Consider the following 24,611-nt stretch of genomic DNA (forward strand, 5'->3'; position numbering starts at 1 on the left):
TACTTCCCTATGTGCACAGTGTAGCAAGACCCCTGGACATTACTAATTCTTTTAAACCAGCAGTTCTCACCCACGTCACGAGAGCCAACCTTTCACAGCAAACATATTATATGTTCTTTTTATTATCTTGAGTGTAATTCATAGATAAAATAACACGTTTACACACACAAACCCAGGCAATCCATTTTCAGAGTTTGAACACTTAAAATCATTGCTCCAACAATTCTTTTCTGCATTATCAGTTTTTCCTCTCTATTTGATCTTTATGATCAATAAACAAGCTGTTATTTTTCCATCTTAAAAAAAAGGTAAAAAAACAACCTTCTTTTGACACTCACTCTCATTCCTTCTCATGACTTTAGATACCTAGTCATATGTTGTTGTCTCCCAAATTTGTATCTCCACCCAGACTCTTCTGAACTCCAGACTCCTATATTCACTCTATTCAATTGCCATTTGACATCTCAACTTGAAGTTTTAGTAGACATGTTGAACTTAACATCAACACAGGGTGGGATGGGGTGGGAGAAGACTGAAAAGATATAAACCAAAATGTGAATGACAATCTTAATGAGGGCATTGTGTATGTATATTTGTGTGTTTCTCTATACTATTAAGTAAAACTTCTATAAGGAGCATTAACACTGAAAAAACTTTTTTATTTTGAAATAATTATTGATTCAGAGGAAGTTGCAAAGATAATGCACAGAAGTCCCATGTATCTTTCACCTAGTTTCCCTAGTGATTGCATCTTACCTACATACAGTATAATATCAAAACCAGGAAATTGACATCAGCATCATGTGTTTGTATGTGTATGCATGTGTGTGTGTAGCACTGTGCCATTTTATTTCATGTGTAGATTCATGTCACCACCACTGCAATCAAGACATAGAATTATTTCATCACTACAAAGATGTCCCTTGTGGTACCTCTTTATGGTCACACCTGTATCCCTAACCCCACCATCCTAACCCCTGGCAACCACTGTGTTCTCTATGTCATATAAATGGAATCATATAGTACATGACCATTTGATATTACTATTTTTTTATTCAGTATAATGCCCTTGGGATCCATCCATGTTGTTGTGTGTATCAGCAGGTCACTCTTCTTTGTTGCTGAGTGATATTCCATGGTATACAGGTACCACTGTTTGTTTAGCTCTTCATCTACTGAAGGATATTTGTGCTGTTTCCAGTTTGGGGCTAATATGAATAAAACTGCATAAGCCCATTTTGTTTGTTTCCCATCTCTCAGTGATCGCCGTCCTTCATTGCCTGTTGTCCAATGTCTTGAAAATCTGTTGTTTCATATAATTTGTTCATTTTTACAGGAGTTCTAGGCAAAATCCAGTTGCCGTTATTCCATCTTGACCACAGTGGAAGTCTATATTTTAGAGTAATTTACACTGAGAAATAGTGCTTATGCTTAGAGTCTAAATCTTAAATGGCTTTATTGTCAGTCTTCTCATCAGAGTATCTGTTCTGTCTCTAACTCTATATCTATCTATCTATCTATCTATCTATCTATCTATCTATCTATCTATCTATTTATCTATCATCTATCTATATCTTCATAAATTTTGCTTAACTAGAAGTCAGGAGTTCTACTATCAGGACTGCCATTATTTATCTATAGCATCTGAGACATTAAACCCTTTGAGTCACTTTCTTTATTCATAAAATGAGCATCAGTCTACATGAGCCTTAATGCCTACTTTGAGATTCTAGGATATTGTTTGACTTCTAGAGATAATGAGCAATGCTGATAGCTGCAGTCCTTAATATGTGTTATTTCTACATAGGAAAATGGCATTGCTAGAGTAATGAGTATGTGTTGGTAATTGCTATGTAATAGCAATAATAATAACAACAACAATAGCTAATACGTTTATCCTTTTACATGCAGTGTCTTATATCATATTCACAACATCCCTATGAGGTAAGAGCTATTATTATTCAAATTTAAAAGATGAGAAAACTGTAGCCTAGAAGAGGAAAAAGCAAAAATAGAAACCTGTCCAGTCTAAAGTTTATACTGAGATCACACATATAGGTCTTTTTTCTATATTTAGTCAATTTTGTTAATTTCAAACAATCTCTAATAGTAACAAAAACACCCCGATTATAAAGAAGTAGGTAATGTGTCTTATCACTACAGCTACTGGGTTCAGCAGAGGAGTCTTTATTTCCTCTTCAGGTTGCAAACAGATCTCATCAGAGTGAATGGGCAAAATGGACACCAAAGAGGGATGGCACAAGCAAATTGTAAGGGTGAAATGCAATAAGTGCCTAGCATGAAGTAAGCGCTCAACATCGATTAGTTGTTGTTATTATTGTTGTTGTACTTATTGACATCAGCACTGCAAATGGTCAGCCAGATAGACTTTATACATGAGCAGCTCCCCAGACCACCATTTGAAAACTAATGCCCGAATGACAAAGTAACACATCTTCCTATAAGAGACAGTCTTATGTTTACAGCGAGTTTTTAGAATGCTTCAGTAATTTCTAAAGTGCCTTTAAAAATATCATCTCATGATGTCACTTTTAGCTAAAGTGACTAGAATCAACACTGTAACCCCTCCGGTTTTACCCACCCAGGCTATAGGAACTGATAGTGATGCTGCTGCTTTAGATGTTTGCAGAATCTGGAAATTCTCATGGGAATGTGGCTATTGGCTGAGGGTTGGAAAGAGGGAGGGGAGAGTGGAAAGGTGGGTTAGGCTTTATAGGAAAGATGTCAATTCATAATTGATTCAAATACTCTAAATCTTCAAGTTAAGTCATGATACAGTTCTAAAATGTGAAAAGCAAAATAACCATGTTGCAAATAAAAGCCAAAAATCTTGACATTTTAGAAGCAACAGGAAAGGGTTAAAGGAAGTACATATGAAGAATATAAGGACTTGACTTGGCTTGAAATTCATGGGCAAGATCAGGCTGCTATGTACCTCAGGAGAGTGGGTGTAACTCAAGAGTGGAAAAATTTATTGGCAAAATCAAACTGTCTGCAGTTTTTCAGGCTGAGACATTTCCTGTCTTAGATGTCTGGGTCTGTCTCAATGCCCAAATAGCTTTACTTCAAAGTGTTTGTGGGAGAAGAAAGGAGAATTGGATGAGTGTGTTTATTCAGTGCTAGGTTGGAGAAGTGGGAGGGGCGTGGGCCTAGGAACAAGCCTGGGTTTAAGAGCACATGGACGACAAGGAGATAACCATTTTTCTGAAGACCAGCATCCAGGCTACTTCCCATAAGGAAGCAAATCCTGGGAGGGAAAAACTTGTTAAACAAGAGGAAACAAGAATCTTTGAAGCTGCTTAGGTGTGTAGGTAAGTCACAGCGGTGTTGGGTGCCCTGGAGAACAACATGGGCTATTCTCTCTTTTTAAAAAATTAAAAAATTTTGAAGTAATTTCAACTTTAAAGAAAAGTTATAAAAATAATACAAGGAATACCTTTCATCCAGATACATTATTTTAAAAAAAAAAGAACAAATTTTCCATTTTTAAAAAATTATTTTCTATCTTCCTCTCTAAACACACATGTACATGCATACATATGATCTAATTTTGAACCATTTGGGGTTTGAGGATAGTTTGCATACACCAAGCCCCTTTGCTCCTTAATAATTCAGGATTTGTTTCCTAAGAACAAAGACAGTCTCATAAATAATCATAGTACAATTTTAAAATTCAGTATATCGAGCTTTGATATAATACTCCTACCTACTCAACAGACTATAGCAATTTCTTTTTCTGATAAGGAAGGTCTCTCTTTGATAGGGGTTGAGACTAGATTAGCAGGACAAAGATGTGTACACCTTCTCTCAGCTCTCATTAGCATCTTTATTGGTAGAGGAGCTCTGGCAGGTCAGTTGTTTGGTTTTCATTGTTTTCATTCTTATTCCATCCTTCCCTAAGAGTACAAAAAGAATCGGCAGGAAATACCTAAGTGCTAAGAAATCATTAGTAGTAGGAGGGATCTGGCGTGCCAAGGTGTAGTTTTAGCAGGATCCTGAGATGTGAAACTGGACACACACACACACACACACACACACACACATCTCCCTGTCTCATCTTAGGATCGAGAATGCATTGTAATACTTTTTCTATTTCTTTTGATCTTTGGGGGCATGGTAGGTAGCAAAGAGAGTAATAAATCCTTGACTGAGCAAAAATAAATTTGGGGTAAAAATAGAGATGATCTCTTATAGTAATTCTAGTCCTTTCCTGAGAATAAGGCTTTCTTTAAGAATTTCTCTTGAGGTAAGCGTGACACTGTATTTGCTTGTCTTCTCAACAATCCTATTGGGTTATGTGGAACTAATTTCTGTTTAAGAGACAGTTGATGTCAGCTTTCTCCCTCTGATGCCCGCATATGAACCAATTTCAGAACTGTTTTGCATATATTTTTCAGTTCTGCAGGATCCACACATCATTACACAGGATAGGGCATGTGGTAGGGAGGGACAGGAGGGACAGGAGAAATAAGAAAAGAACAAGAAAGTATCTCTGCCTTGAGGGAGATGGGATAACGTAGAGAAAGAAGAGGAGACCCCAGAGACTATGCTGTCAGGGTTTAGGGCATAGAGTCTCTACTGGAGCCAAGAGTCACCTCAAAGTCCTTTCCTTCCTCCCCTCCAGGCAAAATGAAGCTGACTCTGGTGCAGATCTTTTTCATGATGTTGCTGCTGTTGCTAGGCCTGGGGATGGGCCTAGGATTGGGACTTCAGATGGCCGCAGCACTCTTGGAGGATAGTGATCAGTCACTGAATGAGTTTTGGTACAGCGACTCAAAGGACATGGCAGAGGCCACTAAGGAGGGAGAGGGCTCCCGAACAACAGAAACCCTGCTGCTTAGCAACAAAGTACTGGTGCAACCTGGCTGGCCAGAAGAGACCATTCTCAGTGAAGATGAAGTTGGAGGAAACAAGATGCTCAGAGCTGAGGCTCTCTTTCAGAGCAACAAAGACTATTCTAGGTTTGACCTGACGGCCCGGGAGTGCAATGCCATGATGGCACATAAGATAAAGGAGCACAACCGCACATGCATAACCCAGTACACATTCATTCATGAGGAGCTAGAGACAGTCAAAGCTGTCTGTAATGGGCCTGTTGTTGATTGTGAACTCAAGGGACGCAAATGTCACAAAAGTTCCCGTCCTTTTGATTTGACATTCTGCAAGTTATCCAAACCAGATCAAGTTACTCCTCACTGCAATTACCTAACTTTCATTTTTGAAAAGTTCATTATTATATCCTGTAGTGACATGAAGGTCCAGGTCACATCTGAATGATGAAGCAACTTGTCCTCTCTACCTTCTCTTCTTCCTCTTTCTCAAGATGTTTTCCTCCTCTTAGGTATTCTGCAAAAAAGGTTTTGAGAAGAGAACCTTTATCATTCTCCCCTGAAAATATAATTCTTTGCCTGCAAGTTCGCCTAACTTGCATTTTGTTCCTGGGATTAGAAGTGGCAGAATAGTTAATAATATGTAGAATCTCTTGGTTTTTCTCTCTCTCAATCCTATCTCCTCTCTTGGAAAGAGATAAATGAAGAACTGCTCTAGGCTCTCCTGTGGTCCTGGTCATCAGTCTGTTTCCTGGTCTGTTTGCCTTTGGGTGTAGACTACAAGAATTTAATGCATCCTTTGCCCATGTCCTTTTCTGCTACCCATTATAAGTCTCCCAAAATATGGGACCTAGATATAGGGATCTGCTAGTCAGGCGCTGTGGTGGTACAAATCAAAATAGAACTTGTGCTGGGACAAGGACAGCCCTCTTTTTCTTGATCTTTCTCTACCCTTATCTCTTTCCTCCCATCTTTTACTTCTCTTCTTTGCTTTGCTTCTTTTTACCCTGTCTTCCCTCTGTCCTCCTTTTCCTCTTCTTTTGGGGCTCTCCCTGTTCTTTCTCCAGATTCTTTTAGAAATTTATTCGACTGACACTGATCACTTTTGCAATGACAAGTAAGATGTTGGTCCTATAGTCAAAGAGTGAGTCTGGCATCAGAGGATGGTGGGTTAAGAGACTGATGAGGAGAGGGAGATCAGAAAGAGTACCATTTCTCCAAATTTGTTCCAGAATGTAGTGCTCGCATTAGGTGCTCAACAGATGTAAAATAAATGAGATCAGAGGGACTCTCATTCTCACTTAGCACCTCTTCTCCTTTTTTGCTCCAAAGGATAGGAAAGTTAGTGAAAGAATAATTTCGGCAGAGAGGGTTTGCATCTACTCAAGGAGGGAAAAAGCTATGGGGCTGAGTAAATAGAGAATGTAAGTAGATGCCATCAGCCTATTTCCTCTGAATTCAAATTGATCAAGAAATAGCGTAGCAAGACATGCATGAGTGCAAGAAGGAATCCAAGAAAATGGCTACAAGGATCTGTTATATCGATTTTGAGATCCTCCTCCTAGAGTTTTTCTCTGTTTCACCTTCCCAGACTGTAACATACGCAAGAGTCAAGGACATACATAAGTGGGAAACTGAAGGGAAAAAAATTTTGTCTTACTCTGACCTGCCTTTTACTTTCCTGTTCTTTCCTCATTTATTCCTCAATTTCCTTTATCATTTCTGTTCTCAAAGGCAGGCAACAACTTAAATGTGTTGGTTCTAGTAGCCTCTCAGACTCTTTTAATTTAATATTTCCCTTTATACTTCTGACTCATCTCTCCTGGCAATGACTTCTTAGAAACAGCATTGTTGGGCAGGAAGCGTATCTGCACCTGTGGGCTGCCCTGACATTTTACAGGTCAGTGAGGGAGTGGTGGGAAGTGAGGAGTTGGCCAAGGCAGATTCCTACTCTTCCTGATGGTGAACCCCTTCCAGGAGGAAAAGACAAAAGATTATCTAAGGCAAGGGAGAAAATAAGAAGTGAGGTAGAAAGAGATGATAGAAGAGTAGACGTCAGAGAAAATCAGCCATGTTAGAAATTTTCCAGTAGGTAAACCAAAGCTATTTAGGACTGGGAATTTGAAAGTCTGACTTCTTAATCAAAAACCAAAGGGTCCTTTGTATGGGGTAAACTATTAAGAAACTAGAATTAGTAAGGATTTGAAGCATATATTCTCTCATTCACAGATGAGATGACATCCTCTTATAGGTTCCCACCAATTTTTCTTTTTAAGGGTTTCTACATTGTCACCCTAGCTCCACCTTTTAGTCTTCATTTTGGACAAATCTCAGTGGTCAGGCTTTTATTAGGCTGGGGAGACAATCTCAGGAAAGCAACCTACAAAACACTCTGAGGGTACTTAGTGGCTCCAGCAGGAAAACACAATGTGGTGACAAGATCTGGACTCCTTACTCAACAGGAACAGAAAATTAACTCATTGTAACCCAAATGCTGCCTCATTTATAAAACTTTCACTGACTCTTGCAGCTTTCTCTTTGCGCTTCTCTTTGCGCTTCCAGTATACATGCTTTAGGCCATATAACAGATTTTCAATTCCTTATCCACTGTTTCTAAACCCCCAAAGCTCTGAAAACAGAAGTTTTCTTTCAAAGGCTCCAAAACTTATTTAGATGCAAAATCTAAATGCTATATGGCTATATGGCCATTACACATTTCACTGAGGAAATATCAATGTGTTTGATTATGAATACTGCCTCAGAGAGACTCTTCTAAGGGTGTTTAAGTAATCTCTCTCTCTCTCTTTCTCTCTCTCTCTCTCTCACACACACACACACACACACACGAGTCACATAATATTGAAATCTGAAAAATTCTAAATTTCAATATGCATTGGCCCCAAAAGTTTCAGGTAAGGGATCATGGACCTATATATGCTATTTAATTAGCCCTTAATTAATTTGCATATACAATATATGACTCTAGTTAGGCCATAAGCATTTATGTGGAAGCAACTATGTTTCTTCTTATTCTTCAACACATTTGATCAATGATTACCTGTTTATTGGTTATCCAGTACCTCCTCAGAAGTTAAAAATTGTATGAAATAGTCACTTAAGAGGAGCAAGTTTCTGACTCCTGTCAAATACTGCACAATCTAACAAAAAGAGTAGCCTAATCTACATTTCGGACGTCTTTTCAAGATGAGCAGGAAGGAAGTTATAATTCAATGTTGAACACTTTACTAGAGGCTGTCACATATTTGGTTTTATGTAATCCCAGTAAGGAAGTGATGTTATATTAGTGTGTTTTACAGATGATAAGTAACAGACTCAGAAAGGCCAAGTTTACCTCAACCAATATCATCTAACTCATAAATGCCTGATCTGTAATTCAAATGGAGGGTTCCTGACCTTCCTTCTATTTGCTGCTTCCCAATTTAAGGTGCCATTTGGTTTGCTCACCCACATCCCCAAGGATGAGATTTGACTCAAAGTTTTAGATCTGGATTCTGGATTCTTTTTCTTTACATCGGTCAAAAAATATTTATAGTGCTGAGCACATATGCACCAGGTACTATAAGAAAATGAGCGAGAGCCCGAGCAAGAGCTGGAGCAGATGCAGGAGAGAATCTCTAGGTTCTGAGTCCTCTCAGGATGTGAACACAGGGCCAGAGGATGACTTTAGAGGCCCAACATCTGGATGATTATGGCTGCTTCTTAACATAATATTAAACAAACAAACAAACAGACAAAAAAATAAAACAAAACCATAGTATGTATAAGAAAGTTCAACAAAGTTTGGATTTTTATTAGAATGTGTACTTTAATCCTTTTAAAAATATAGAACAATCTTTTCCCACCCCCAATTCAGTCTCTTTGCTGTCATTATTATTCTCACTCTCTTTTTGGCTGTTGCTTTGCTAACATTGGGTAACATAGCACAGAAATGTGACTGGGAGAGGGGAACCAAGGCCAGAAAATGACTCCTTTATTATTTATTTGCAAGACACTTAAATATTGTCTGCAGGATACTCTACACAAGTCTTTCTTAACCTTGACTACTCATTGGAATCACCTTGGGGAGCTTAAAAAAATACAGTAAGTACAATCCCAGGATTCTTCTTCCAGAGATATTGATTTAATTAGTCTGGATCGGGACCTGGGCATCAGGTGGAGTCTAGGCATCTTAGGGGTCTCATTACTATTCTTCCTATGGGAATTTTTCTGTAAACTGATATTTCAAAGACTATTGACAGGGATGTTAAAATGATTTGGGAGATGCTGGGTTAACAAGAGTTAAGTAGGTTTTTAAAAAAAAATACAGATCTCAGAACCTTTAATATTAACATGCACTGTGACTCTCTAAGAGGCAGAGAGCATATTCAGCATTTCTGAATTTACTTCACCGTGAAATTCCTCCCCCTTCTCCTTAGTCACTTAAAAATTGATTTCTAGAACTAGTGTTTCTAGTTGGAAAAAGTTATTCTAGACTTTTTTTAAGCCCTTCATCTGAGTTTTTTCACCTAATACAGTTTTCATGGGGCCCACCTTGAAGACTGACATCTAGGTGAGATTATAAAATAATCTGTACTCAGATTACCAAGTAATCTCATGTGGTATGCTATAGGAGAAAATAACCACTTCTTGGGAATCAGATAGACCCGGGATAAAATTGAAGCTTTGCCACTTAAAAACAGTTGTGACCATGGGTAATAACTCTTGGTTCTCAGAACCTCAAGTTCCTTATTTGTTAAATGAGATAACACTAGTATCTACTGTATAGGGTTGTTATGAGTATTATAGGAGACTAAATGGCCCATAGTAATGCTCGTTGAATGGCAGCTGCATTTGGCGGTGATGTCACAAGACTCGTTGATCATAAAGAGCAATAAGCATTTTGACAGCATCCTTCTGGAAGCAGTACTATGATATAAGCGCAATAGCGTTAACATGGGTTTCAGTTTTAGACACATTGGCTAGTGTGTGGATATGTGGGGTCTTGTAAAACTGATCAAATTCCATTCTTTGGTTGGCCACAATGTTTATATACTTGAAGCCAGTGCAGTCTTTAGACCTGAGTAAACCGGGCCCCTGCTCTGAACCTATCCCTTCAGGGTCCCTATACTTTGAACTGCCTTTCACACAGGAAGTTGCCCTCTGATTTTTGGGACTGATTGGGACCAGCAGTGCCATCTGGATCAGGTACCCTGAGCTTGAACTGGGGCCTGTGGGCCTAAGTCTCACTACTCCCCTTCAGGGTACTGTTACCCTACCCCGTGTATAGGGCCAGCCAGCTGTCCTTGAAGAGTTCTGAGACTTGCACCTACGGGGTCATCTTAGGGCTCTGAAGCCAGCCCTAGTTCCAGGAAAGTGGCCCAGTAAGTGGATGGCCCCTTCTGATTGGTGTGGTATTTCTTTTGTGGGATCACATGACAGTGAGCCACCAGAATGGTACTGGTATATTGATTTGGGGTGACTTAAACACATCCTAGACACAATATGAATGTAGGACTCTGGGTCACCAGTGGTCCCTACTAATCCTTGGACTTGAGCACACGTGTGGCTGGCTTTCATCCATCCATGTTCCTATAGCACTTGAAGGTGGCAGGGGTAGCAGCACATGTTCCTTTTCCAGTGAGCCTCCTACTGCTGGCACCCAGGGTGGTTACTCCATCACTTTGCAGTGCTCCTGTCTCTTCAAAGGACTTTTGAGACTATTGCTGTGCAGTGCCAATAGGGCACTTTTGATCAGTGTTGTCTCGCCTCTGGTTGACGAGTGATGACATACTCTCTTGGGCTGATTTTAATGTGTGCAAAATGAAGGAGTATCATTCCTTGTGTAAACAGGACTTCTTTTTTCACTCTGCCCATGGGACCCTTGCCTATCTTCCTGGCTGGTGGTAATGTGTGAAAGGCAAGAGTGTGGTATGATCAGTTACAAAAGAGGTCACATTGTAGAAATACAGTGATTATGGCCTAAAGAATTCAAGAAAACATATGGTTGGAAGATGTGTTGTTCTATAGTTACACTATAAAATTCCAAATGGCAAATATCCCATGGCAAGAAAATGAATTATCATTCTCATTTTCCTGCCTACTCTGGGTGCTAAGGTCTAAATGTGTGTCACCCTGGCCCCTGGCAAATTCACATGTCGGAATCCTAATGCCCAATGTGAGGGTGTTAGAAGGTAGGGCTTTTGGGAGGGGATTAGGTCATGGACCCCTCATGAATTAGATTAAGGCTTTTATAAAAGAGATCCTGCAGAGCTCCCTAACTTCTTCTGCCATCTGAGGAAATTATAAGAAGTCTACACTCCAGGAGAGGGCTCTACCAGACCATGTTGACACCTTGATCTTGGACTTTCAGCCTCCAAAACTGAGATTTCTGTTGTTTATAAGAAGCCCGATCTGCTATAGTTTGTTCTAGTGGCCAAAACAGACTATGGCACTAGGTAGGACTCGCATCTGTGGTCATTATCAACCATGTAAAGTAACAAAGTAACCTTTGGGAGAGTCATTGGAAGCTGGTATTCACAGGCAGACAGTGGATGATTCAGTGTCATGAGCCATGACATAGCCAGTATTATATAAATAGCATTAGGAAACTGCAGAGGCAAGAAGATCTATGTTGTTTCAATTCGGACAGATTTTGAAGAGCTGTGGCATTGTGCTACCTTTTTCTTGTGGTGGGAGAAATTATCCAAGAATGATACATTTAACTACAGAGAACACGAAGAAATGGTTCCTAGATCTAATAGGAAGAGATAGAGCCTGGACCCTACAAGGAATCTGCATGTGCACTGATTGAACATAAACAAATGTGTAAGTATGTTTTCTCTACCCTTAATTCTAAATCTCCATTGTTAAGTCACTATACTCCACTTGGGCCCATGAATTTTATAATATATTTAAAAATCAAATTGTTTATGTAGATTGGGACCCTATACTCTCCCCCTCGCCCCCCACTGCCCATTTGGCCAGGGCCACACACACACTTAAGAGGCACAACTGCTTGTAGCCAAATCCAAGATAATGTCTTATGTATCATGTCCTCATTGGGCTCCTGACATACACTCTCCTCAGATCCCTCAAGTGCTCACTCTTGGCAGGCAGTGTAGACTGAGGTGGCCCTTTTCATTCTTTATCCTTCCCAAAGTTGTAAATTTATATCATTGGACAGAGAGATTCACTCCTGGTGGGATGGAAAGAGACTCCAAGGGACAGAGTTGTCGCTATTTTTAGCAATACTTTGATTTAGCGGGTAATTTACTGCTGTTCCTGTCCTTGCCCATAGGCCTGCCCTCTCCTCTTCACATGTGCAAACTGGGCTTTAAGTTCATTCCCGGAAAGTGATTCAAATCACAGCAATGTCAACTCTAGAAGCAGTTGGGCTGGGGCTTTATTAGAATTATGATTTAGAAACCAAGTAAAAGTTGGATTTAAGGGAAGAATAAAGGGGAAGAGGAAAATGGTGTTATTAAGGCTAAGCAGAAGGGACTACGAGGGAAATGCAAGTGCTCACATCAAGGCGTAATAACCTTACCTATTTATATAGGATTTCAGGAGGCACTGAGATGCACCACTGTTGGAAAATGTCAGCTCTCTAGCATTAGCATGAGGCTAGTGTGGGGAATTATATCTTTATAAGCTTATCGTGTATCCATATACACTAGGATATAAAATTTTTAACTTCAAAGAATGAATGAGATTTTCAGCACCTTTATAGGTGACAATAAGAAAAGCAAAATGCAAAACAGCACTTATTCTATGAATGCTTTTGCATGAAGTTGGCAGTGTGCTAATTACTGGGTATCCATTCATTAAAAACAACAACAACACATCAACCACAACAAAAAAACTAAAACTGATTGTATCTGCGCTTGTAGCACATCCACAAAGGAAACCCATAGGGGATGATTATGATAAGAGTAAGGAAGGTGATGTGATTAGGTCCAGCACTCGGCACTGCTCTGGAAAGCTGATCTGGCAAAAGGCCAACATACAGCAAGCAGCTGCATTAGGAGACTGGGGGTTAGGAGAATGTATTTCCAAAGTGAAGGAAAGGATACCCAAAGGGTTAACTGATAAAGACAGATATCCTTTACCAGAGAGGAGAGGTGCAGCCATCCCCCAGCTGCTGTGAGCATGCTGAGAATTCACAGTGCACTCTTCTCTGGAGAATCGCCTCCAGTGTGAGGGGGCCTCCTCCTTGGCAATGCCTAAGAGGTTATGTTCTTCCCCAAAGGGTAGCCCACAGCCAATGACTGATTGCTGCAGATACATATACAGGAACTTGGACTTCTTGCCTTAATTTTATGTCAATCATGTTCTAAAGCGCCCAATGTGGTTTGAGGGTAGATTTGAAGTGAAAATCACATCTTTGTTTAGCTTTTTCTTCTGCCTTATCCTGCTTCCTTTACATCTTTACCGGTTTCTCCTGAACACACTCCCTCAGTGAATCACTAGCTCAAGAATGGTCATCTTAGGCTCTGCTTTTAAGTCACCTGACCTAATACCTTTGCTAAGGGCAAGCCCTGACAGAAGCTAGTTCTTTAGGATATACATATTCTAAGGAAGAGATGAATGACTTATTTGACTTGAGAGTCTTCAAGGAGCTAAAGGGCAAGTGCCCAGGTTGAAGGTCATTGCAGGCAGGCAGGCAGGCAGGCAAGGTAGACTGTAAAATGTCAGTGTGGCATAATAGTTAAGCACATGGAATCTAGAACTTTACAGCCTATGTTCAGATGCTAGTTTTAACATTTGCTAGCTGATCTTGATAAGTAAACTCTCTGATTCTTGTTATCAGTAAATGAGGAATTTCCTGTGCAGAACTAATAGAATGCTTTGTCCATTTTAGGTGTTCAATGTATATGTATTAAATTAAACTCATTTTTTGCATGGCCTCTTCTCAAACGTTGGCTAACATTTTCTGATCCTCCTTTTATATATATAGTCAATACCACTCAAGAGAAAGATGGACTAGATTTCCTAGTCTTTAAAACAATAGTGTTACCACTATATTATATTTCCAACTTTCTTGATCTGGGGAGAGTCAGCCATCTCTCACCAATATCAAAGACTTACAGAGGTTACTTGATAAAAGTTTTATGATCTTCAGTTATTACAGTGGCTTTAACACCCACATATTCATTGGTATTCTTCTCTTCAAAAGGCGAGCTTAATTTACCTATCCTTGAGTGTGGGCTGAACTTGGTGATTCACTTCTAATGAATAGAATGTGATTCACTTCTAATGAATAGAATGTGATCAAAGCTGCTTCTGAGATAACAGAAGCATGGTTTGTAACAGTAAAAAGTGGAAAATCCTAAATGTCCAACAACAGGGATAATTTAAATAAATAACAGTAGTCTAACAATAAAATAGTATTCTGCTCCTTAAAGTGATAATAAAAATCTGCATTTATTAACATAGAAGAATGTAGATATGTTCAGTGAAAATAAGTTTATAGTGGGTTTGTCATGATTAATTTTATGAAAATATGCATGTATTTGTAAAAAAAAAAACCCTTTATGTTTATATTTGTATTTAAAAAATCCTGGAAAGATATATTTCAAAATATCATCAATGGTTAACTTTTAATGATGAGATTTAGGGTAATTCTAGTTAATTTTATTTTCGTTTAAGTATTTTATAGTTTTTTCTTCTAGAGACTTAATGAATCAAAAAAAAGAGCAATAAAATTCATTGTAGAAAATTAGAAAAATACAGAGAAGTCGTGCTCAAATAACAGTACTCAAAGTTAATCACTTAATATTTTGGTGCATATACTTTTAGCTTTTTATGTACAAATATAAATAGAAACATGAAGATCTTTAAAAACAAATTTAGAGTCAAATATTATACGCAGTTTTGTATTACACTTTTAAAATATATTTTAAAATGTCTGAAATAATATTAAACTCAGAAACGGTGCATGTACAGTACAAAGAACTTTTTTTCCTGAACTATTTGAAAGTAACTTGCTGAGTGCTTTACCCGAACACTTCAGTGTGTCTTTCTTACAAACAAGGATATTCATATACATAATCACAATACAATAATCAAAACCAGGACATTAATGTTCTCATTATGGTACCATCTAACCCAGACCTTATTTAAATTTTATTGTTTGTCCCAATAATGCCCTTTATAACAAAAAGACCCAATTTAGAGTCTCATGCTTCTTTTAGTGGTCATATTTCTTTGTTCTCCTTGAGTCTGATATAGTTCCACAGGCATTCTTTCATTCGTGACTTTGACTCTTTTGAAGATTATAGGCCAGGTACTTTGCAGAATGTCTCTCAATGTGGGTTTGTCCTAATTCGATTCAGATTCTGCATCTTTGGCAGAGATGTCACAGAAATGGTGTACATTCTTCCCAGTGCATTCTAGCACTTCCCATTCAATTCTAATTTGATCCATTACCAACAGTATTTACATCATTCACTTGGTTAAGGTGGAATTTCTCAAGTTTTTCTGCTGAAGCTACCATTATTTTTCTTTTGTAACTAATAAAAATTATATTCTCACCATTGCTATTGTTAAGTCTTGTGCCATTATATGGGTCTTTGTAAGCAATCTTTTTAATTGTGTTAACAAGCTTTTTGGACCTTTTTAAGCCTGTTTTCTCAATTTTCACATTGATGTGTGTGCATATAGGTCACTGTATCCTGCACTGGGGAGGAGTGGTCGTGATAATGGTAGGGTTTCATCCAGACTCTCAAATTTTGGGGTCTGGGAAATTGACTTCATTAAATTTTCAGTTTTCCTTTTTGTCTCTCTTCCCTTTCTGGAACTCTAAGAGTCAAATATTGAATCTCTTTCATTGCTCTTCTATATTTCTTATCCTTTCTTCTATGCTTTTGTCATGTTTTTGGAACTAATTTCTTGGAAGTTTCATTGACTTTATCTTTTGACTCTAATATTTACTCTTTTGTTCCCCCTGACATTTATATATCTATTTTCCTAGTGTTTATTTCTTTTTATTGTAACTCTTTGAGAGCATCCTGGTTTTTTGTTTTATGAAAGCAATTCTTAGAATAGCTTAGAATATATTATGAAGTCTTTAATAACCTTTAATTCTTAAATATTAAGACTTTATCCTCTAGTATCTGCTTTGTGATTTTGCCTTCGCTTCACGTTTTGTAAGTGCAGTCTTCAAAGAGATATGGAGGCAATTCAGTGTGTGAAGGGAATGGACTATGTAAACAAAACTAATTTTGTAGACTTAGGCAAATAAATTTCTCTTTAAAATAAAAAATTCAATGTTGTTAAAAGGATATATGCATGTGTATATACACATGTGTACGTGTAGCGTGCGCGCTTGTTTGTATAATACTGGGCAAATGGTAGGTGCTGAATTTTTGGTGGTTCTAATTGTTCCTCTTTTATGGTATTTACTTCCCAAAAATAACAAATTCTCCAGTATCTCCAATGTGTGTGAGGTACGCCACCAGATGGCACCAGTGCACTAGTCTCATGATTAGAACTGTAAAGTGAGTTCTTGACTTTTCATATGTCTCAAACTTTCATAATAAATTTGAATATTCCAGCACCTATTTTATTAAAAATATGGGGCATTATATATCAATAAGTTAATCATAATTTCTCTGGACTTTGGAATATGGTTAATTTTTGATTAGCACTGTCAGTGTTCAACAGTTAATATGATGTATCTCTGTAAAACATGATTTTCAACATCATGTTACCATATATAGCTCTTAACATTTGTAAGGAAAAGAACTTACCATATAGGTACAAATTGGTGACTCTCTGATTATTTTTCTGTCAGTGTTTTAAATTATTCCAAAGCTAATCTCATAAACAGACTTATCAGAATGTTCCTTCTTATCTAATCCCCTTAAAAAAAATTAGACATTCTCCTCTCCTCTGTCTCCCACCTCCACATTTTAGAACACTATAATTAAGTCTTTTTTATTTCCGTTTTAAAATAATAATAAATATCAAACATACAGAAAAAGAATAAAAGTAAAAATAAAACATACCCAGACACTTCCGTCAATATTTTAAAATGTTAATGTTTGATCATATTTGGTTTGAATCTTTTTATTATTTTTTAAAGAAGATTTAAGAGGGGTTAGATGAGCTAGTGTTACTCCCCCATGTCTTTCTCCTCATTCCCCAGAAGTAACCAGTAAACAAATGTTGGTGACTATTCTCCCTGTGGATGTTTTTATGATTTATTATTTCTGCATATACCATAAACAATATATATACACATATAGTACAGTATCTTTTTAAAATATACATAAATTACCACATGCTGTGCATAGCCTTTTGTTACTTGAACTTAACAAGCAATATTGTCATTAAGATTATCAACACTAGTATATGTAGATCCTGTTTATTGATTTTTACTATTGTATTCCATATTTTAACTATACTGGGTTATTTTTTCCTTTGTAAGTGGACATTTAAGTTGTCAAATATTTATTATACAAATAACACTTTAATGAGCTTTCTTGTTCATTTTCCTTCACTTATATGTGTGTTTCTTTAGGGTAGACACTTGACAGAAGAATTCCAAATTATGATGCATATGCAGTTATATCTCATTGTCATACTAGTTTACATTTTCCATATTACCAGTGAGATTGAGCATCTTTTCAAATGCTTAATTACCATTTATATTACTACTAGTTCATATCAGACTTAGAGGAAATTTGTAAAAATAGTAAAATAAACTTCTATACACCTTTAATCCAGTTTCCCCAATTGGTAAATTTACCACATTTGTTTTTACATCAATCATTTTGGGGGAACTATTTGAAATTAAGTTTCAGACATGATGCCTTTCTATCACTATATTATTTCCATGAATTTCTAGGACCAGGACATTCAATTAAATATCCATAATTACCAAAATCAGAAAATTAACATACTATAATAATATCTAAAGATTTTATTCATAATTCACCATCTTAATAATGTTATTTCTTTTTAATTTTTTAAATGTTCTTGCTGGCAATTACCAATGCATTTGATTTTTTTATTGAAGTAAAGTTCAGATACTATTAACACTTAAAAGTACAATTTAATGGCATTTAGTACATTCGCAATGTTATGAAACCACCATCTCTATATAGATCCCAAACATCCCACATCCCAAAAGAAAACCTCACATTCATTAAGCAATCACTCCTGATTTTTCTCTCTCTTCACCCCCTGGCGAACACCAACTTGCTTTCTGTCTCTTTGGATTTATCTATTCTGGATATTTCACATAAATGGAATCATACAATATTGACATTTTATGTGTGCCTTCTTTCACTTAGCATAATGTTTTCCAGGTTTGTCCAAATTGTGGCATGTATTAGTACTTCTTTCTTTTTTATGGTTGAATAATATTCCATTATATGCATGTACCACAATTTGTTTATCCACCATCAAAAAACTATGAAAATAGCAAGCGTTGAGGATGTGAAGAAATTGGAACCCATCTACAATGCAGGGCCCACTTGTATCTATTTACTTTTAAACCCAGGCATTAGGTTTTTGTTTCAATAGTAGTTTTTAGTTCCTGTATTCTATTTATTTCTTTGTCATTATTTATTGTTGCCTCCCCAAAATCTCAATCTTATTGTATTACTTATTTTATTGCTATATAACAAATTACCACAAACTTAGTGGGTTAAAACAATACCTATTTCTAATCTCGTAGTTCTATAGGTCTGAATTTTGGCTCGGTTGGATTCTCCACCCACGTGTCACACTCCAAGAGTCAGCCAGGCTTCACTCTTGGAGGCTTTGGGGAAGAATTCACTTCCAAACTCATCCATGTGATCAGCTGAATCCGGTCTCTTTTGGTTGTAGGACTGAGGTCCTTGTCTTTTAGCTGGCTGTTGACGGAGAGTCACTCTTAGCATCCAGGAGCCACCTAATATTCCCTGTCATGTTGCCCCTCCATCTTAAACCCAAGAGTGGAAAATTCCCCTCGTAGCAACCCCTTCCAAAACTTCAAATCTTTTTTTAGTCCACCTAATCAAATCAAGCCCACCGAAGATAATCTCCCTTTCTTCAAGTCAACTGCTCCATAAACTAAAACATCATGAAGTGACTATCCCATCGTATTCACAAGTCCTGCCATACTCAAGGAGAGGAGATAATGTGGGGCATGTACAACAGGGGGAGGGGGGACATCTTAGAGGTCATCTTGTAGTATTAGAACAAGACTAACACACTGTATTTGTGTATAGACATATTTGCATGTATTTGGACGTATTAGTTACATAAAAATTCTTGTCTAATAACTGCATTTTCTTAGTTATGTGGGTATTGTCTATTTTCTCAGTCTCTTGTTCTTGGGTTTACTATCATGGCTTATCTTCTTGTGTGTTGGTTATTTTTCATTATATGATGAATATGGTATATGAGTAAGTGGAAAGATACATTGAGGCTCTGGAAGATGCTATTTCCCTCCATAAGGAAAAAATATGTTTTTTTGCAGAAGTAGGAATTGACCATTAGCAATCCTATAACTAGTTTCATCAGAGCTTTAAGTGCTTCAGGGTTGAGATTTAGTCTATGTGAGGGTAGGTCTATTTCTGTTTCATTCTTACTCCTAGAATATCTTAATATTCTAACTAAAGCTTTAGATATTACCAGGGTATCCAATTTAGATATTCTGGGGTCTTAAGTTTTAAGTTTTGTTTTCTTCAGCCTATGAATCTAAGTAAAGCTTGTTTCAGCTTCTCATAAGCCACTTTGAAATTGGCATTGTCTTGAGGAGGGAAAGTGATCCCAAATGCCAGGCTCAGCTATCTCCTTTCCTGAAACTTGGCCCCACAATTCATCACTAACTTGGCACTCTCTGATGCCTTCCAAGAGATCTGAAGTTTTTTTTGTTTAGCTCTTCCAATTATTTTAGCAAGGAGTTGATGTGAAATGACCTAGTCTACCATGCGAAGCTGAAACAGTAGAATTTCAAAGTAGTGGAGACACATTGGACTATCTTTCAAATGTCAGCAGAATAGGATTTCTACTTCACATCATACACGAAAAAAGGTCACATATGAATTAAATATTTGAAATGTAAGACATTTAAAAATCACATTATAAACACATGAGCAGAAAATATAAAAAAGTAGATTTATAACATTAAAGGATATACAAACCATCAGTTGTAATTCAGTGCACAAAATTTAAAACCTCTGAATGACAAAAGATATAAACAAATTTTTAAAAGAAATATCTAAATAAAAAACTATTTGCAGCATATACTAGAAGGATTAATATCCATTGTATGAAGTGTTGCTAAAATCAATAAACAACCCAGTAGAAAAATATGCAGAAAATATGAATAAGAAATTAGCACAAAAAAGAATAAATTAACGGTAAAATTTGAGATGTTTAATCTCATTAATAACCAGACAAACAGAATCAGAATTTTTTTATCTATTAGAATGTAATATGATATATCTGATAATAATGTTAGAAGGGATAGAGAAACTCTGTGTATGTGTTGATATAGCTTTTGGGGAGAAAATTTGTCAAAGTAAATTGGATTTTAAAAATGTAATCGTGCGTTGATTTATAAAAAATTTAAACATACTAAAATCAAAGCATAACACAGTTATAGAAAAGTACACAAAACATAAATGTACGTTGTAGTGACAATCACAAATCAAATACTCATGTTACCCATGAAGTTTACTTGCAGGCTCTATCCTTTGGAAATCTGCCGAAAGGCAAACGAAAAGGTTCATACAAAGATGTTAACTTCTGCAAATTTTATTACTGTTTGAATTTTTTTTATTCCAGTTTCTTTAACATTTAATTTTAAAGACGCTTCTATCTAATCACAGCTCTGCTCTAGATAATTAAGGGAACAGCATATCTTGGAATCTGAAAGTAAAGGAGAGGCAGCACTCTCTCCCCTGAAGCTGAGGCAATGCTGAAAGCAACATCACCGGTGTGGAGACAGGCCTGTGACATCCTCTGAGAGGACAGTAAGTGTATACGACCCCTGGTCAGAGAGAGCAGTGGGAAGGACGTGTAGTTCCTGTGAGACTGCATGAAGTCAGCACCCCCAAGAGATTCAGAAGTTATCTAAGGACATTAAAGAGAGATTACATTTGTGATAGGGGACATGGACATTTGAAGTCTTTAAAATTTGTGTTTTAATGGACGTGTAGCCTTATTTTATACTTATAAGGCTATCGAAGCCTGGACATGTTGCTTTCATGATTTTTATCGTTATTGTTTGAAATAAGAGGAAATCAGTACCTGTTCCCACTCAGGGAGAACAATTGACCTCTGATATATTCAGAATAATGAGGCGAATGAGGTCAATGTGTGCATGGACTACATAGAATGTTCCATATCTCCGACATTATTTTTTTAACCCATCAACTCTGTCCTTTGATCATGCCCAAGCTGTGCCCTGGGTGTCTTCCAGTAAGGTCATCAGTCTACCTATCTTGGCTCTCAGCCAGAAACAGAAGGCCTAGGGCAGGCTCCAGGCCTTGCATTGGGCTTTTGCTGTATGCTATGCACTGAGCAGCAACCAAGGGCATGCCAGTGCTATCAGGCTATTAAAGAACAGAAGGTGTGAGAGTTGATTCGAGGTTTTTGGTGCACTCAAAAGAGTTTTTCCAGAACACTTATTAAGAGGGAATTAATTTGATTAAAATAAAAAATTAAAAGTTCTTCCTCAGGCTTTTAAATTTAACTTGCAAATTTTATTCTTTAATTCATAGATTCAGAAGATATCTGACTGCATTTTGGGTATCTCACAAAGCTGTCTGTGACCTGTGGTTGTAAATCATGAGATGGAAATGGAGGATGCACAGCAGTGGCAATCTCAGTTTGAGTTTTGGCTTGGGGATTGACCAAAGAGCCTCACTTCTGCCTGTAATAGTCTCAAGATTAAGAAGAATCATCTGAGTCCAAAGAAGCACAAAGGATTTCTATGGTCCTCCAAGCCCAGAAATATGTCTGTGATGCATCCCAAACTGTAATTCCCAACCCAAGAGTTGTTTCTACCAATCCCTATATTCGAATTTTCTTTTGTTGTGCTTCTATGCCAGAACATTTGGGGTAAAGAGTAGGGACAAGACAATAGTTAGACAGGTCTGCCATTTCTCTAACATAGTGTCAACTGTTGTGCTTCTGTTTTTATAAATATATCACTACATGTAATTCTTAAAATTTACACCAGGCTTATGGTGTAAATTCTCATGTCTCGTCAGTCTGGGATCCTTTCAACAGTAACCACCTATATCTCACGTGATTTTGCTACCCCTCCCCAATTCCTGTATGTATTAATTAGAATTGATTTGACAGTGACCAAAACTTCAAATAGCAATGACTAAAACAAGAGAGGTGTTTGTTTCTCTCTCACATTTCTTTTTCTAAAGTCCGGGGATAGTCAATTCAGGTCTGGTATAGTGCTCCATGGGGTCAGATATCCAGGTTCTTTCTATTTTGTTGCTCTGCCAAACTTAACAGATGGTTTCCATGTCAAGGTCCAAGATAACATTAGGAAAAAGAGAAGGAAAAATAAGGGATTCCTCTTTCCTTCATGGATATGTCCCAGAAGTTTCACTCATTTCACTTATTTTTCATAAACATCCCATTGTTTAGAAATTAGTCACGTGGTCAATTTTACTTGCAAAGAAAACTAGGAAGTATCGCTTTTATTTTGGGTGACTACATGCTCAGGTAAAATTTGAGTTTCTTAGTACAACCTCCAGATGAAGAAAAGGATTACAAATATTGAGAGACAATGGTAGTGTCTACACAGCTATAAGCCCTCTAGATACTCTTAAATCTTGTCCATGTCATATCTGTCATATCTATAATTCTCCAGGAAAAGTCTCAAAATGCTCCCAGACCAGTAGGTCATATGTATCAGGTGGTGTCTTTCTTTCTTCTACTCCAATCCTTCTTGATGGTGTTCTTTACCGTGAGGGACACATGTGAGAATTTGAGTGATGTCATGGTTGCTGGTGCCTCCATGACACTTGGCTTCTATACCAAAATGTGCTTTCTTCTAACAGCACCAAAACTATTTAGGCAGGTTTTAGAGGTATGTGGTTTTCCTTGGGGAAAATGGAGAGATTATGCCTTTATCACTCTGTGTTACTCTTCAACCCTTGAGCGCCAAAAGAGTATTCCTCAGTCTCTTAGAGTCTCTCCTCAAAATAGCTCTATCATATTCTACTCAAAGCTTTTCTCTCCATAGTGTTCAAACTCGGGTCGAAAAGGCCAGGTGTATGTTAGTGTGTCCGTGGAGCGGGGATGGGAAGTTCGATAGAAATAAAACACCATTCTTGCTTCTCTGCCCCAGTTATCATTTTCTTTTCTATCATGTGGAATCCTTCCTCTGCAGCAATTCTCCTCATGTAACTAGAATCCTTAAAAACACTGCCTCACCACGTAACTGAGTATATCTGAATCTGTTTAAATTCTGGTGTTAGGAACAACTTAACCTGTAACCAGAGATTCATATTCACTTTGTGGGCCCAATAGTTGGCCAAGTGACTGGCATGCATAGACACTAAACAAACACTTGTTGAATAAATGAATGAATGTATGTTTAAGTAGGGTCAGAGAGGGATGATGGCAATACCATGGAGAGTGAAGGGGTTAGCCTCCCTCATCATCTCAGCCAGAGCACTGCTGCCATTCTGAAACAAACATATGATCTCAGTTAAAGCATAAAATGGAATAACATGCTTCTTAATGAGAAAGATAAAAAATCATCTTCAATTTGGGGGAAACAAAATGACAATTTCTTATTTTTTATATTATCCTAGAGTATTTTCTAGTAAGTCTGCTTCAATAAGAGCAGGATCTACCATTCACCAATTAATCAACCCACATTTGCACTCTGGACCTTATCTGGCACAGTATGTTTGATAATCACAATGGATGGAAACATGGATGAGTTACTGCCCCTAAGTTCAGAGGTTAAATTCAGAATCCAATAAGGTCTTATGACTTTATATCCCCGTAGAAAGATTAACTCCAAAAGCATTGTCTTCTATAGCCCATTAGATAGCAAACTGGATTGTATCTAACCTATTTTTTAGGCATTTCTTTTACTAACTGCATTTATTTCTCCTTTCCAAAACATAAGGAACCAGAAATTTTTATCTTCTCTGCTGGTTCTCACATTAAAAAGCAAAATAATGCTTTGACACGTGCTCGCTATATATTTGGTGAGAATTTTGCTTTAAAACTATGCAAATTCAACTTTAATTCAAGTTCTTTACCCCCCTTTTCCAATCAGATTGCAGGCCCTGAGCACCATCTCTCATGAAGGTTCTGGGGCCACCAGCAGTGAGGTGATAATATTCCTGTATTTCTTTGGAATTCAGGGAGTTACAATGCAGTAACACTTCATGGGGGAGAAAAGAAAGTACATTTCGAAACTGGCAGTGTGACTGAGTGTACTGAGATTAGCAGCTGTGAGGAGGACACCCTTTTCTGGGAAGATATCTTGGGAAGACTAGGGACTCAAAATGCCATAGGAGAAAATTGAATCAACTGTGAAATTATCATGGAAAGTACTTTGTAGTGGCTGGAAAACATAAAAGATCCAGAATTGGGTCGAATTCTTTCATGTCTTATTGTTTAATTTCTGAAAAATTTGTCGCCTTCCACATTCTTTAGTAGAGGGCTCTATAGAATTGAAAAAGCAAGGCCTAACTTTCATTCCAATCTAGCCTCTCTTTAGCACTCTAGGATTAAAGTTAGATCTGAGCTCATAATCTTATATCTCTGAGCCTCAGC

The 24,611-nt window shown here is 37.4% G+C and overlaps 1 protein-coding gene and 1 long non-coding RNA gene across 3 annotated transcripts; both read left to right on the plus strand.

The window, feature by feature from the left end:
* Window positions 1-3,097: 3,097 nt before the first annotated feature.
* Window positions 3,098-6,583, plus strand: RNASE10 (ribonuclease A family member 10 (inactive)). 2 transcript variants are annotated; one of them, XM_039869814.1, is made up of 2 exons: window positions 3,098-3,324; window positions 4,646-6,583. In XM_039869814.1, exon 2 carries the CDS (start codon window positions 4,651-4,653, stop codon window positions 5,296-5,298), a length of 648 nt encoding a protein of 215 aa, XP_039725748.1. In that variant the 5' UTR covers window positions 3,098-3,324; window positions 4,646-4,650; the 3' UTR covers window positions 5,299-6,583. The 2 variants fall into 2 exon arrangements, with proteins under 2 accessions (XP_039725748.1, XP_039725747.1); XM_039869813.1 differs by having other exon boundaries at window positions 3,100-3,332.
* A 4,822-nt stretch (window positions 6,584-11,405) lies between these two features.
* On the plus strand, window positions 11,406-23,152 carry LOC120608062 (uncharacterized). The gene is made up of 3 exons (XR_005654303.1): window positions 11,406-11,675; window positions 20,678-20,821; window positions 21,572-23,152. It is a non-coding gene; the product is annotated as an uncharacterized LOC120608062 (long non-coding RNA).
* Window positions 23,153-24,611: the final 1,459 nt, after the last annotated feature.

This window comes from Pteropus medius, unplaced genomic scaffold (genome assembly GCF_902729225.1).
Source record: "Pteropus medius unplaced genomic scaffold, Ma_sr-lr_union100, whole genome shotgun sequence".
In the NCBI taxonomy this organism is placed as follows: Eukaryota; Metazoa; Chordata; class Mammalia; order Chiroptera; family Pteropodidae; genus Pteropus; species Pteropus medius.